This window comes from Hemibagrus wyckioides, linkage group LG19 (assembly GCF_019097595.1).
Source record: "Hemibagrus wyckioides isolate EC202008001 linkage group LG19, SWU_Hwy_1.0, whole genome shotgun sequence".
Lineage (NCBI taxonomy): Eukaryota > Metazoa > Chordata > Actinopteri > Siluriformes > Bagridae > Hemibagrus > Hemibagrus wyckioides.
In genome coordinates this window covers 3,108,457-3,124,602 of record NC_080728.1, presented here as the reverse complement: position 1 = coordinate 3,124,602, position 16,146 = coordinate 3,108,457, and the positions used below count along the sequence as shown (strand labels likewise).

General features: G+C 36.0%; 1 protein-coding gene across 3 annotated transcripts; it reads right to left on the bottom strand.

Moving 5' to 3' along the window:
* Positions 1-518: 518 nt before the first annotated feature.
* On the bottom strand, positions 519-11,434 carry LOC131370029 (NLR family CARD domain-containing protein 3-like). 3 transcript variants are annotated; one of them, XM_058417057.1, is made up of 4 exons: positions 11,325-11,434; positions 2,936-3,030; positions 2,031-2,071; positions 519-1,797 (listed from the first exon to the last, which is right to left on the bottom strand). In XM_058417057.1, exon 4 carries the CDS (start codon positions 1,369-1,371, stop codon positions 550-552), a length of 822 nt encoding a protein of 273 aa, XP_058273040.1. In that variant the 5' UTR covers positions 1,372-1,797; positions 2,031-2,071; positions 2,936-3,030; positions 11,325-11,434; the 3' UTR covers positions 519-549. The 3 variants fall into 3 exon arrangements, with proteins under 3 accessions (XP_058273040.1, XP_058273039.1, XP_058273041.1); XM_058417056.1 differs by lacking the exon at positions 11,325-11,434 and adding an exon at positions 9,609-9,752; XM_058417058.1 differs by lacking the exons at positions 2,936-3,030; positions 11,325-11,434 and adding an exon at positions 9,609-9,752.
* Positions 11,435-16,146: the final 4,712 nt, after the last annotated feature.

Below are 16,146 nucleotides of genomic sequence, written 5' to 3'. Positions count from 1 at the left end.
CAATGACACATTCTTCATTAACAGATTTTTATCTTGGTTTAGTAATTATCAAGACGATGTGTCTGTCAGGTTGGATTGTTTGCCATCTCTTGAACAATCACAAGGTATTATTAACATGAACCAAACATTAATGTTTTTTCATATGTGATGCCAGAAATTGAACAGTGGGTGGGCCTGGGTAAAACAGGCTGGGCAAAGGTTCCAAAAGAAAACTCTTCTTAGACTACAGTAGTGTATGTAGTAGTCTACTTAGTCTATAATATACTTAGACTACAACAGAAAGTATTATTGGATTATTATTTGGTTTGGTTATTTTTTAAATTAATTTTATTCAAGTTATGATTTTAACTGAAGAAATAGTCAGAATGGAGCACTGCCTCATCATATATTTATTAAATTAATTAATTAACACAAGAAACAACAGTGAATGCCTTTAGAATTCTACTGAATAAGGAAGTCAGGCCTACTCAGATTCCTGTGAATAAAGAAGTGGACAGACACAGGAATCATTTACTAAACGTTTTTATTACAGTTAAAATTGACTTTGTTTTAGCATTGCCCCGTTGCCCCAAAGCAGATTCTTAAAGCAGCAGCTCCTAGTGAGTGACACAGGAGCTCCTGAATGCTCAGATGTACAAAGCAGTACACTTTACTCTGGTGAAGCCCAAACTCCTCTCTGAAGATCTGTGTACACACACCTGAGTACACTGCTGCTTCTGTCACATCAATGCCACACTCTCTCAGGTCTTCCTCATAGAAGATCAGGTTCCCTTTCTTCAGCTGCTGAAAAGCCAGTTGTCCCAGTTTAAGAAGCATTTCTTCATCACTCTCCTGCTTCTTTGAGTATTTTTCTCTTATGATGTTTGTCTGAATGATGAGGAAGTGTGTGTACATTTGAGTCAGAGTCTTGGGGATCTCTCCACTCTCTGCTTCACCCAACATTCTCTCTAGAACAGTGGCTGAAATCCAGCAGAAGACCGGGATGTGGCACATGATGTAGAGGCTTCTTAATGACTTCAGGTGTGTGATGATGTTATTGGCCAGGCTCTGATCACTGATCCTCTTCCTGAAATACTCCTCCTTCTGAGGGTCATTGAACCCTCGTATCTCTGTGACTCGATGCACACACTCAGCTGCTGCTGGTCGGGAGGTGATCCAGATGAGAGCAGAGGGAAGCAGATTCCCTTTAATCAGGTTTATCAGCAGCACCGGCACTGATGCTGATTCAGTTACATCACACACTCTCACTGTGTTCTGGAAATCTAGAGGAAAACGACACTCGTCCAATCCGTCAAAAATGAACAGAACCTTTACCAAACTGGACATTTCAGTTTCTGTTGTTTCCATAAAACAGAACTGAAGGAGCTCCATCAGACTCAGTTTCTGGTCCTTTATCAAATTCAGCTCTCTGAAAGGAAGTGGAAATATGAGGTAGATGTCCTGATTTTCTTTCCCTTCAGCCCAGAGACTGTTTTTCCGATGCCAGCGACTCCCTTTGTCAGAACAGTTCTGATGGGTTCATCTTGTTCAGATAAAGGCTTAAAGATGTCGTTGCATTTGATTGGTGTTTCCTCTGTTGTTGTTCTCCTGGATGCTGCCTCGATCTGCCTCACCTCATGTTCATTATTGACTTCTCCACTGTCTCCCTCTGTGATGTAGAGCTCTGTGTAGATCTCAATCAGGAGGGTTTGGTTCCCCGGGTTTGTTATCACTCCATGAAAACACTGAAACTTCTTCATCAGATTTAATTTGAACATTTCCTGGAATTCATTTACAGCCACAGATTCTGGGCCATACCTGTAATATGGTGAAGCAAGATGATATGGTAAGACATGGGGTCCATTTGTTTAAAAAGATCTTTTTTTACCACTGACAGTTCTGTGTGATGTTCACTATGTGTTTCTCTTATTCTAGTGTATGTTCTAGTGTTATCACTCTCTATTTTTTTAATAACAGCAGGGTTAGTAATAACAGCAGCAGTTTATAATACCAGCATGTCTGTGTCACAATCATGCTGGTTTTGATCTTACCCTGTATCTGTGATGTTCTTTCTCCTGCCTTCTGTAGAACACTGTGAAGAAAAAATGTAGTTGGTTATTTTAATCAGTTAAACACTACATTAATTTTAGTTATTCAGGATTGTTTTCTTCTTGTTATCTTACAGTGATAACATTTCAACTCAGCCCTCCTAAAATTCTGCGATTCTCCATAAACTCTACACAAATTGGTGATCTCATCAGTCCCTTTAAATTTCATATGAAAACGGCAGCTCTTCGGCTCCACCCGTCTTTCAGCACGTTCTTCAATCCGCAGACCGCGGAATCGCAGAGCGAGGATCAGAGGACAAGTGTGTGTGTGTGTGTGTGTGTGTGTGTGTGTGTGAGATCAGGAAGATCTTTGGCTTATTCAGTTCTCAAAGGTTATACACATCTATGCAGTGGAATGCTGCAATAAGTTTACCATCATACCCTGTTAGTCAAACCTTTATTTTAATTAATTAATTTATTTATTTATTTTTATTTATTTATTTATTTTTACTATTATACCCTCACTGCGGGCTTAAATGAAAATCCTAGAATTGTCCCTGTCGAACAGGTTCCAAACTGAACTCTGTTACATTACTAAACATGTCAAACCAAGTAGCATTTATTTTAAACATCCCACAAGCAACCTTTATCATTTCACAAAAAAATAGACATTAAATAAGATTTGGTGATTCTAATCTCTTTCCCTGGAGTTTACTGCAAAACATTATAGACAGTCCTTTAGTGATAGTAATTATTATTTTTAGTGCAATAACAACCTTTTGCATAACACAGTAGGATACTGTATGAAAAACGTTTTTCATACAACGTTTTTATTCCTTTTACATGTACTCAATACATAATTTAGGTATGAATGATTATTGATTAGAATACAATGGCATGAAGATTACCGTGTTTTTGCAGGTGGGGACTCATTATCTGTGTCCAGATCCGGAGTCTCCATCTTTGAATATTAGTAAAGTATGAACAAACACAAAGCTAATTCCTGAAAACACACACACACATTAACTTATGGGTTATTTGAACATTTTTTTTTACTGTTCAATTAAATCACATTGCATATAGGGTCATCAGTTTTTCTATTTATAGTGTAACAGAAAACAATATAAAGAGCCAGTTCTGCCATAAGTCATAGGTTCCAGTATCAACAGCATCATGTTGTCCCCAAGACAGCAAACCCATTTAAAGTTTTGGATGCTTTATGGATGATACGGTTTTGTTTGTGTTTACATCTAATCGCTGTAAAATATATAAAGTTAAAGGTGAATAAAAGTTAGATTGTGATTCCATTCCATACATTTATAAGAGAATTAGAGACTGCCTCCTTTACTATAACCTGCATTCACCTAAAATGCATTAAAGACACAACAAAATGGCTATTTAAACAATGTAATTAAAAAAAAGAATCATCAGTTTAGGGTGTGTGCATTTACAGTTTATATTTTCAGCATTTGGCAGACACAATAGGAATAATTTTCTCAAAACATAATAGGCTCAAGCTCATAATGTAATTATTATTTTTAGTGTAAAAATGACCTTTTGCATAATACAATAGGATATTGTATTAACCCTCCTGTTATGCTAATTTTTCAGGAACAGCAATGATGTTCGTGAGTCAGTTTGACCTAGGGCATATTTAATTATCCAAAAGTGTAAGAAACAAGAAAATCCCAATAAGCATTGTTTATATCTCATTATTAACTCCATAACTAACCATTTCAATCAATATTTAGTGCAATGATGTTCTTTAGCTCTCACAGATAATGGCTCAATGAGAATAATTCACTCATGTTTTAAAAAAAATGCATGCTAAAATGTTTTTAATGTACATTGGAAAGACCTAAACATAAAATAGAATATTTTCACACAACACTGATATGTGTTTTTTTTTTTTACATTTTATTTTACATTTTGAATTTTTTTCTTTTTTTGGGGTGGCATTGATAAATGAACTTCTGTTCGGGGTCAAACTGACCCGCTGGCTTAAAATCAATGAGTCGTGACGATTTGTGTTGAAAGTAAACCATTTTTTGATGTGCATGTCTTGCTTGGAGGAACATAAATAGCAGTTTTCTCATTTGGCTCAGAATCAGAACCATCAGACTCGGAATTGACCTCAAAATGGTCTTTATCTTCAGACACATCCTCCTTTACTTCACTGTCATGATTGCCCATAGAAACAGAAAAGGTTGTACAGAAAAGTCATAACAACACCTGCATTCTCGCTCTATACAGGTGAGGTTAAGAGATTTGGGAGTGTCTGTGTGTGTGACAAATACACATACACAGAGTGTGACTGGGTTGAAATACAGTACGTCTCACAGCTGCAAAGAAAAAATAGTATTTGGCACTTCTGTTGCCTTTTAGCTTCCACTTTGAGTGCCGAGTCAAATTGACCCGTAGTAATATAAACATGGAGGGGGGTTACAAATATGCAAATTAACCATTTTCATTTTATGTTAATTACACTAATTAAGTCAAGCAGTCATACTGAAAAAATCATTTTAACTATATATTTTTTTTAATTTTTAACCTTTAAAACGGGTCAATTTGACCTGCAACATAACACAACTTAGAACTTTTATTACATTATGAACATATAATGAAATAATTCACATTTGAATGTAGCAACTTAAAATGTAATTAGAGTTCATAAGGTAACAGCAGCACATGATGATTAAGCAATTAATGTTTAAAATATAATAATGTTCTGTCATTATCATACATTTGATATAAAATTTAAAAAAAATACTCAAATAATTGCATGTGTTTGTATGTGAAAGTGATATCAGTCATAGTTAATGGGCAAGAAGGAAAATGTACATTTCAATATACATTTTAATCAGTTTCTTTGTTTTGTTTTTAATCAAAAATCAATTGCTTTGTTTTACTATTTTACATTTATGTATAAAGTATTTATTGAAATTTTAAATTATCATTTATTTTACATTGTTTGTGGGGACATTAATAAGTCCTGCCATCATTTCAGAGTCTTGCTACTAAAAAGGAGTTCATTAAATTCATTACATTTTCTCTCTCACAGGTATGCCATGCATTATTATCTCTTTTACAGCTTGTGTGTGTGGCAGTGCCGTGTAGATCCTTTATTATTATTTTTTACAATAATCTATATTATACTTACACCTCTTATTTCATTCCTCATTGATGCTGGCACTACTGTATGTATTGTTCTTTGTTTATTTTTTTTACAGCCTCTCTTCTCGTATTTTTCTCTCATCTCTCATTTTCTCACCTGTCTTGCTGCTTGTATCTTGTCTACTTCATGGTCTTGGTGATTTTCTATTCTAAGTTAGGCTATTATCTGTATAATAACATTTAATATTCAACTCGGAAATAATTGAGAATAGTACAACAAACGGTACTGGTTCCATATAAAAAATAAAAAATAATGAAAAATAATTTAAGAACATAGCAATTTGACATTGATATAATAGTTGTGTTAAATTGTTATGGTTTTCGTTTATTGCTGTCACACTCAAGGGCTGTAAAGTATTTCATGTGGTGTGTGTGTGTGTATATAGGTGTGTATTTTAGTCATGTGGTGTGTGTGTGTATATAGGTGTGTATTTTAGTCATGTGGTGTGTGTGTGTGTATATAGGTGTGTATTTTAGTCATGTGGTGTGTGTGTGTGTATATATGTGTGTATTTTAGTCATGTGGTGTGTGTGTGTGTGTGTATATAGGTGTGTATTTTAGTCATGTGGTGTGTGTGTGTGTGTATATAGGTGTGTATTTTAGTCATGTGGTGTGTGTGTGTGTGTATATAGGTGTGTATTTTAGTCATGTGGTGTGTGTGTGTGTGTGTATATAGGTGTGTATTTTAGTCATGTGGTGTGTGTGTGTGTGTGTATATAGGTGTGTATTTTAGTCATGTGGTGTGTGTGTGTGTGTATATAGGTGTGTATTTTAGTCATGTGGTGTGTGTGTGTGTATATAGGTGTGTATTTTAGTCATGTGGTGTGTGTGTGTGTATATAGGTGTGTATTTTAGTCATGTGGTGTGTGTGTGTGTATATAGGTGTGTATTTTAGTCATGTGGTGTGTGTGTGTGTGTATATAGGTGTGTATTTTAGTCATGTGGTGTGTGTGTGTGTATATAGGTGTGTATTTTAGTCATGTGGTGTGTGTGTGTGTATATAGGTGTGTATTTTAGTCATGTGGTGTGTGTGTGTATATATATGTGTGTATTTTAGTCATGTGGTGTGTGTGTGTGTATATAGGTGTGTATTTTAGTCATGTGGTGTGTGTGTGTGTGTGTGTGTGTGTGTATAGGTGTGTATTTTAGTCATGTGGTGTGTGTGTGTGTGTGTATATAGGTGTGTATTTTAGTCATGTGGTGTGTGTGTGTGTATATAGGTGTGTATTTTAGTCATGTGGTGTGTGTGTGTGTGTGTGTATATAGGTGTGTATTTTAGTCATGTGGTGTGTGTGTGTGTGTATATAGGTGTGTATTTTAGTCATGTGGTGTGTGTGTGTGTGTATATAGGTGTGTATTTTAGTCATGTGGTGTGTGTGTGTGTGTGTATATAGGTGTGTATTTTAGTCATGTGGTGTGTGTGTGTGTGTATATAGGTGTGTATTTTAGTCATGTGGTGTGTGTGTGTGTGTGTATATAGGTGTGTATTTTAGTCATGTGGTGTGTGTGTGTGTGTGTATATAGGTGTGTATTTTAGTCATGTGGTGTGTGTGTGTGTGTGTATATAGGTGTGTATTTTAGTCATGTGGTGTGTGTGTGTGTGTGTGTATATAGGTGTGTATTTTAGTCATGTGGTGTGTGTGTGTGTATATAGGTGTGTATTTTAGTCATGTGGTGTGTGTGTGTGTATATAGGTGTGTATTTTAGTCATGTGGTGTGTGTGTGTGTGTGTATATAGGTGTGTATTTTAGTCATGTGGTGTGTGTGTGTGTGTGTATATAGGTGTGTATTTTAGTCATGTGGTGTGTGTGTGTGTGTGTATATAGGTGTGTATTTTAGTCATGTGGTGTGTGTGTGTGTGTATATAGGTGTGTATTTTAGTCATGTGGTGTGTGTGTGTGTGTGTGTGTATATAGGTGTGTATTTTAGTCATGTGGTGTGTGTGTGTGTATATAGGTGTGTATTTTAGTCATGTGGTGTGTGTGTGTGTGTGTATATAGGTGTGTATTTTAGTCATGTGGTGTGTGTGTGTGTGTGTGTGTATATAGGTGTGTATTTTAGTCACGTGGTGTGTGTGTGTGTATATAGGTGTGTATTTTAGTCATGTGGTGTGTGTGTGTGTGTATATAGGTGTGTATTTTAGTCATGTGGTGTGTGTGTGTGTATATAGGTGTGTATTTTAGTCATGTGGTGTGTGTGTGTGTGTATATAGGTGTGTATTTTAGTCATGTGGTGTGTGTGTGTGTGTATATAGGTGTGTATTTTAGTCATGTGGTGTGTGTGTGTGTGTGTATATAGGTGTGTATTTTAGTCATGTGGTGTGTGTGTGTGTGTGTGTATAGGTGTGTATTTTAGTCATGTGGTGTGTGTGTGTGTGTGTATATAGGTGTGTATTTTAGTCATGTGGTGTGTGTGTGTGTATATAGGTGTGTATTTTAGTCATGTGGTGTGTGTGTGTATATAGGTGTGTATTTTAGTCATGTGGTGTGTGTGTGTGTATATAGGTGTGTATTTTAGTCATGTGGTGTGTGTGTGTGTGTATATAGGTGTGTATTTTAGTCATGTGGTGTGTGTGTGTGTGTATATAGGTGTGTATTTTAGTCATGTGGTGTGTGTGTGTGTGTATATAGGTGTGTATTTTAGTCATGTGGTGTGTGTGTGTGTGTGTATATAGGTGTGTATTTTAGTCATGTGGTGTGTGTGTGTGTATATAGGTGTGTATTTTAGTCATGTGGTGTGTGTGTGTGTGTGTATAGGTGTGTATTTTAGTCATGTGGTGTGTGTGTGTGTATATAGGTGTGTATTTTAGTCATGTGGTGTGTGTGTATAGGTGTGTATTTTAGTCATGTGGTGTGTGTGTGTATAGGTGTGTATTTTAGTCACGTGGTGTGTGTGTGTATAGGTGTGTATTTTAGTCAAGTGGTGTGTGTGTGTGTGTGTATATATAGGTGAGTATTTTAGTCATGTGGTGTGTGTTTGTATAGGTGTGTATTTTAGTCATGTGGTGTGTGTGTGTATAGGTGTGTATTTTAGTCATGTGGTGTGTGTGTGTGTATATAGGTGTGTATTTTAGTCATGTGGTGTGTGTGTGTGTGTGTGTATATAGGTGTGTATTTTAGTCATGTGGTGTGTGTGTGTGTGTATATAGGTGTGTATTTTAGTCATGTGGTGTGTGTGTGTGTATATAGGTGTGTATTTTAGTCATGTGGTGTGTGTGTGTGTGTATATAGGTGTGTATTTTAGTCATGTGGTGTGTGTGTGTGTATATAGGTGTGTATTTTAGTCATGTGGTGTGTGTGTGTGTGTGTATATAGGTGTGTATTTTAGTCATGTGGTGTGTGTGTGTATATAGGTGTGTATTTTAGTCATGTGGTGTGTGTGTGTGTGTATATAGGTGTGTATTTTAGTCATGTGGTGTGTGTGTGTGTGTATATAGGTGTGTATTTTAGTCATGTGGTGTGTGTGTGTATATAGGTGTGTATTTTAGTCATGTGGTGTGCTCGACTTAAAGCGGCCCTGGGCAGACCGATAAGTGTATGGCATCAAAGTATCGTGAGCGGTTCTAGAGCATATTTGAGCGCACACTCACGGTATTTTGGCGTCATACACCAATCGGTCTGCGCCGCTTCAAGTCGAACACACCTTGTGTGTGTGTGCGGAGATGTCAGTCAAAATCCCGTACTGTAAACGGCGACAGTGCTTAACCAAAAAGATCAACAAACTCCATGGACCTTCCCCAAAGCACATTACAAATGGAGTTTCTGTTACCCAAATGTTGATCTAAATAATTTATGGACCTTCCCTCACAAACTTTTTATTCTAAACAAAATTAAAGAGCTCTATTTCAAAATTAGTCAGATATTACCCCTGTAACCTTCTCCTGAGTAGATTCTGTCAAAATGTATCTTTGTCAATTTGTTTTGCAGTGCTGAAGAAGAGTCTATTCTACATTTGTTTTGCCATTGTCCATTCACTAAGTCTTTTTGGTCAGTAGTTACCGTGCTTCTAAATTTCATATTCACAAAGCCAGAGTCATTCATTGTAAACCCAACTTTAGATCATTTTGTTCTGATATTAAGTCCCTCTTCTCCTCCTTTAATTACATGTCAGAACCTTTAAACTCAAAGGCCTCCAAAACTTATACTATTCTTGAATCCATTATTCAAACCCTTTGATGTTGTATGGTGACAAAGGTGTGCTTCTCTATACTTTTGTAATGTCTGTATGCCCCCTATTTCTTCTGCTTCTGTGTTTATTTGTTGTGTGATTGTTTATTGTTGATTTCGCTGTTTGCTATGAAAAAAAAAGATATACTTAATATACTTAATTCCAATCACATTTCTTTTAAAATCCTTGGCAAAATTCGGGGCCCTAGCGTCCAAAAATACAAAACGTAATTGTAAATACCTCCATTTCAGGGGCGTCGCTATAGGGCTAATCATTCAAGCCCCGGATGTTTTATCCCGAATTTTGTAGAGGAATTAAGTAAATATTGATCGGTTTAGTTGAGCACTGTTGCCGTTTACTGCACGCGATTTTCACTGACATCTCTCTCCGCATGCGCGCACACACGCCAAAATACCGCGAGAGTGTGCGCTCTAATATGCTCTAGAACCGCTCTCGCGATACTTTAATGTCCAAAACCTATCGGTCTGCACAGCGCCGTTTTAAGTCGATCACGCCTATACACACTCACACACCACGTGACTAAAGCACCTTACAGCCTTTGCAAACACTGTAAGAAAACACAAGAATCTTATTCTGAGATAATAGCCTAACTTTTAATATTTAATGTTAACACAGTTGATAAAAGTCGGCTAACAAATGTATGTTGTGTCAGAAAGGAGGCCCACTGTCTCTGATTCTCTGATTCTGAAAACCCCGGACACATAGGACCCTTTTGAATATTATTCCATACCCAATATGTACAAAAGTCTTAAATGAAATAAGCCTAAAGATAGATCTGAATAAAATATAAACTGTTAAAGCACTAAGACATTACAGTCTGAACATCATGACTTTCTATTATTCACCTAATGCAGTACTTAAGTTAAAATACAGACATGACTTAGGTGAACAATGGACCAGAACAGACTCCATCATTCAGCTGTTCTGTCTGTTGATAAAAGGAATTCTCAGCACTAGAAATACCAGTATGGTAACTGACCGTTTTACTCAAGTCCAGTCTCGGGGATACTCTCTGATGATTCCACCCTCAAAGAAATAGGATAGAAAAGTCACCAAGAGCATGAAGTAGACAAGGTACAAGCAGCAAGACAGGTGAGAGAATGAGAGATGGGAGAACAATAAGAGAAGAGAAGAGAAGAGAAGAGAAGAGAAGATAAGAGAAGAGAAGAGAAGAGAAGAGAGGCTGTAAAAAATACACAAACAAACAAAGAATAGTACATACAGTAGTGCCAGCATAAATGAGGAATGAAATAAGAGGTGCATATAGATATCTATATATATATATATATATATATATATATATATATATATATATATATATATATATATATATAGAATTATAGTAATCTATAGATTATTGTAAAATGATGATAATAAAGAAGGATCTACGGCAGTGCCCCACACACAAGCCGTAAGAGATAATATTGCATGGTATACCTGTGAGAGAGAAAATTTAATGAACTCCTTTTTTAGTAGCAAGACTCTGAAATGATGGGAGGAGTCAGAAAAAAGATTGAATGAAATCTTTCATTGATTTCTAAAGTTGCATACTGTTTGTGTTAATTTGTGTTTATTATTAAACAATATTACATAAAAAAAGCTCTTACAAAACGTGTTATTCTTGCTTACGCCTCTCCCTAATTAGCCCCTGATGTTTCGGGCTCAGCCCCTGATGTTTTCAATCCTAGAAACGCCCCTGCTCCATATGCTGGAAATGTGACGAAATATGTTTTAAACACATATTATGTTTGTTGCATACTGATTAAACTATATTCACCAAACATTATGAATGTCTATTTCGTGACAAAATAAGGAATGTAATTTGAAACCTGTCTTACAGATAAGCTTGTACCTCTTCTTCATGCGCTGCAGATTTCCTACAATATATGCACATTCTTTTTATATAAAGTCATTTATAATAAGGAAAGCACTCACCTTTAGTCAACACTACTTTTTGTGCGACATGATCATCTCCATTTACGTCTTAAATGTTTTCTACCGCGGCACTAAATGGAGTCGAGGCTAAGGAAGGAAAACTTTCACATTAGGAAGAAGGACTCATTACAAGTGATGTGTCGTTTGGGAATGAGTCGACTCTTTGAACTGTCTCTTCTGGTAATCGTTAAAAGCGGATTTGCAACTAATCTCCTGAATGAAGGCATCTTTTCTTGATTTTTTAATGTCACCAGACTTAGGATTGCACTCACCAGGACCATATTACACACTCACTCCCTGTGCACCTTTATATTCCTTGTTTTGAAGTATACATTCAGTTTCATGTGTTATTATTACCAAGCCTTTATTTATTGTGGTCTTATATGATCTCTCATTATTTGAATCTAAGCCTGGTCACTTTTCTGTTCTGGGTGGTAAACAAAATTTTGGGAAGGTTTGTATAAAAAGCCTTGCATTAGTCCAGAGGTGGACAAAGAACACAGCTTCCTTACTTGAGTGAAAGTACAGATACTACTGGTCAAACATTACTCCATTACAAGTAAAAGTTGTAAAGACAGATTTTTACTTAAGTAAAAGTACAGAAGTACTTGTTTTTAAAAGTACTTAAGTATCAAAAGTAAAAAGTAAATGTAGCTACGCACACACATCATAAACAAAGCATTTCACATTTTATTCATTCTTATTTACCCAATATAATTCACTATTTGCATTTTATATAAATTATATATTTCCACATGTCATTCACATCATTTTAATATGCATTTACACCGTTCTCAAGGCTCCTCCCTCCTGTGTGCAATGCGTTGTGGGCAATATTACCCGTTAGAGTGTGCATTGTTCTGCAGTAGACCATCTGGGAATTTTTGGAATACTCTTTTTAGCATACTACGATTTGGAGCATACTAATTCTATTTTCGAATACTATTTACTTCATGGCGCAGGCAATATTCATTTCAAGCTTTTACCAGAAATTAAAAGTCTACATACCTCAGTATGGTTGGATGGAGAGTTTGGATGGAGAGTTTTTGTAGGCTGCGATGTGGTTTGTTTTCGGTAAACAAAGCAAACCTTAAAAATGAAAAGAATCTTTACTCTTTATTAAAAACTGGAACATACTGTCTAAGTATGGCCATGGATGCCCGCACTGAGCCAATGATCTGTCTTCGTCCATTTTGCCACCAACTGATCAGAGATCAAAAAATGATGGAAAACCACTGAACTTCACGACATGTGACACTACAAGAGTGAAAAAAAAAATCATTCTCTGATTAACATAACTACTTTTTACTCAATGACCCTGACAGAAATGTAGTGGAGTAAAAAGTACAATATTTGTCTTTCAAATGCAGTGAAGTTAAAGTAAGAAGTTTCCAGAAAAAATAATACTCAAGTAAAGTACAGATACTCAAAAAGTGTACTTAAGTACAGTACTCAAGTAAATGTACTTCCTAACTGTCCACCTCTGCATTAGTCTACAACTCATCTTTACAAAGTATCACAAGTACCTTGTTCAGTGATACAGTGAGGTAGAGCACTTTCACATATACATCACATTGGTTTCAACCAGTCTGATTAAATTGTGTAATCTGAACAACAGAATGTTTGTTTGTTTGTTATTTATAAATTAAAATAATCTTGAAGTTGAGTGACTGGGCTCGTATCTTAAAACATCACTGATGGAAAATAAGTCTTATAAGCTGAAAGCACTGGGCTGATTCTTTGACTGATCTCATGCTTGTCTAGAATTGAGTTTTACTAGAGACTGCCTCCTTTGTTTTTGTTTTGTTCTGATTTTCTTCGACGTTTTCTCTGTATTTTACACACCTTGAATTGGAAACTGCTTGATTTCATTTATCGTCTGAATTCCTGACAGCGTTAGTTTGGACCTTTCTCCCCAAAAGCAGATTCAGATTCAGGTTTAGTTTCACTCTGTACATCAGCTGTTTACAGCTTGTACACACGTTGAGTTCTGCTTCCGTTACGCAACTGGTATATATTTTAAAAACACATTATGTTTGTTCCACACTGATAAAATTATATTCATCATACATCCTGAATGTTTAATTCATGTATTAAATTGGAGAGGAACTTGAGAAAGTCATGTATAAAGCCTGTATTGCAGATAAGCTTGCACTTCCCCCTTGCATGACGCGGATTCCTTAGAGCTGATTTTACACAAATTTATTTAGAATATACCCGCATTCTTCTTATATAACATCATTTATAATAAAGAAAATACTCACCGTTGTCAACAGTCCTTGTTGTGTGATATTAATATTACCGTTTCTACCTAAAGAATTTGCTTTAACTAGGGGGGGGGGCACACCCCCCCTAATAATCATGACAAAAAATTAATGACGGAAAGTTTTGAGTGTTTTGTCTCGGTGGTATAACAAAGTTCGTCAATGTCAAAATGGTTGAGCTGGCCAATCAAATCAAAGAAGGCGGGCTTTACTGTTCACTGGATCTGCAGGATTCAGTTTTAATGGTGAATGTATGTGAGGTGAGGTGGAAGCCAAGCAGCTTAATATTTGCTACAAGTGTTTTATGATAAAAATGTTCAACGACCATCAACCAGGAATGTAAACATTTACATGATCCATGTAATGTATTGCATTATTGTCAATGGTATGAGACAAGAAGCATTAAGGGAACGGTTTTCAGCATATTACACTTTACAGGATGTTTTGGAAGCTCTTTGCTAAAGGGCATAAAAGATGCAACCCAGAGATGGTCTCTGTGTTTGAAAGAGTGTGTACCCCACTGAGAAAAGGAATATGTGTTTGGTCAGATTTAATAAAAAAATATTATGAGAGTATTAAGATACTAATCTAAACAATCACATTGCGTCTACTAAATTTAATTTGAATAAATATCTAATCTACACTATACAGCAAAAATGTCTGGGGCTAGACTGACCTACATTTGGGTTTTCTGGTTCAGTTCTAGCATTGGTAAGTGGGCTGGGTTTATTCTGTATTCAAATTGAAAAGACCATTGGCTGGTGTGAATCTTAGTTGACTTAAAGAAAGGGGCTTCACTCAACAAACTTCACTCCACCAGGCTGATTTCTGGACTAAATTTAGTTGAATGAAACAAAGTGGAAAGGCATCTCATCCAGCTTTTTCCCTTCAAGTCTCAGGAAACACCCAAACATTTACTCAAGTGTGTGTTCTATACCTTCTACACCTTCTTTGAGTTTTATAAGGAATAAACACCATATCTGCAGATAAATAAAGTAAGTATCACAGAAATATTTTGTTTATTCTGTTTTTTTTTTGCTCTGCATTCTTTATTTAAATACATTTATTACATACAGCTATTGTGCTTGCTGTAGCTATCACCCTATATACCGCCAAATGGCCACAGTGCTCTTTAGGATTTTTACTCTTTTCTGCCACACCTTGGTATGATGCCAGACAGCATCTGAAGCACAGTCTCTAAAGCTATAAAAAAGGTTAACCTGCATTTCAAGCTCTCATTATGTTCCAACCAGTCCATCAAATAATAAAGGCCATATTTAAGGCCTGACATTGCATATGGAACTTTCTATAAAGAAAAAAAATAACCACGAAAATAAACATCGCCCTCTGCTGAGCATGCTGTAGCATTACACCTTTTAAAAATCACAAACCAATAGGACTTGTCATATATTTTACTGGTTAAAACATATAAAATAACCAAAAAATTGGGAAATGGCTCGAAAACAATGAAATATCAAGTGAACAGATGAAAATTAACAATTTATGTGCTCTGCTTACAGAAAAACGAGGAGGCATAATGGTTTCTACTATACTCCATATCTACATTTAAGTAAAGAACAAAATGCTCAACTAAAGCTACGTTATGTTTGTCCAAGTGAATGACAAAAGAAGCCGTTGGTTATGACACCATGATATGAAGAAAAATCTATTCCTGATTGTAAAAGCAGATATACACTTAATGCTAATCATAAATTTATACCTAGGATTCTGAGCAGATTAAATACTACAACAGCAATTCGTTACCTCAAGATTTATAGTATAACCCTTTCACTCAAACACAAGCACAAATATTTTAATCATCATTGTAGTGATGGGGTAGATAGCTGATGTCTGCAGTTCTAGTTACCTACTGATTAGATAGATACCTATATAAAGAAGTATTGATTTTTTTGTGTGTGGAAAAACAATGCTGGATGTGTGTTGAGTTCAGGAAACCCTAAAACACTGTTTAAATGAAGTGCCTGTCATAACTCAAGAAACAACATTATGTAATACCAGGAATGGTCATTCAGAAGTCATGGAAAGTGTGAAACCACCAGCATATGGCAAAATATGAATCATTTTTTAGAGAAAACAAAGCGAACGTGATTGTGTGCATGCAGTGGAGGCAATGGCAGTTGTAACAAAACCCGATTAACAGCTTTGGTAAACTAGCAGTTAGTTAGTTACTTCAAAGTTCGGGGAACTCACAATGCATGATTAATATAACAGAAACTGCCTAAAGGCTTGAAAAACACACAGACAGATATGAGCAGATAAACATGCAAAATGTATTGATACCAAAATTCAAATCAGAAAAATTAACACAATCAGTCCATACATAGGATGTATTGTCCTTCCATGCAAGTCCTTACTCCTGGAGCCCCAAAAATGAAAACGGTCCCAAAAAAAGGAGAAATAATCCCCACTGCCAAACAAAAGTCCAACTATGAACACAGATCTCAAGTTTTCTACTGAAATTGGATGGGCAAGTAATTTAAAAGCAACCCCAAATGAAAATATAGCTGCAAGCAGAAATGACGGGCCATCACTACATG

Excerpts from the sequence above, each read along its gene's own strand:
- LOC131370029 (XM_058417057.1), bottom strand. The coding sequence starts at position 1,371 with ATGGAGCTCCTTCAGTTCTGTTTTATGGAAACAACAGAAACTGAAATG.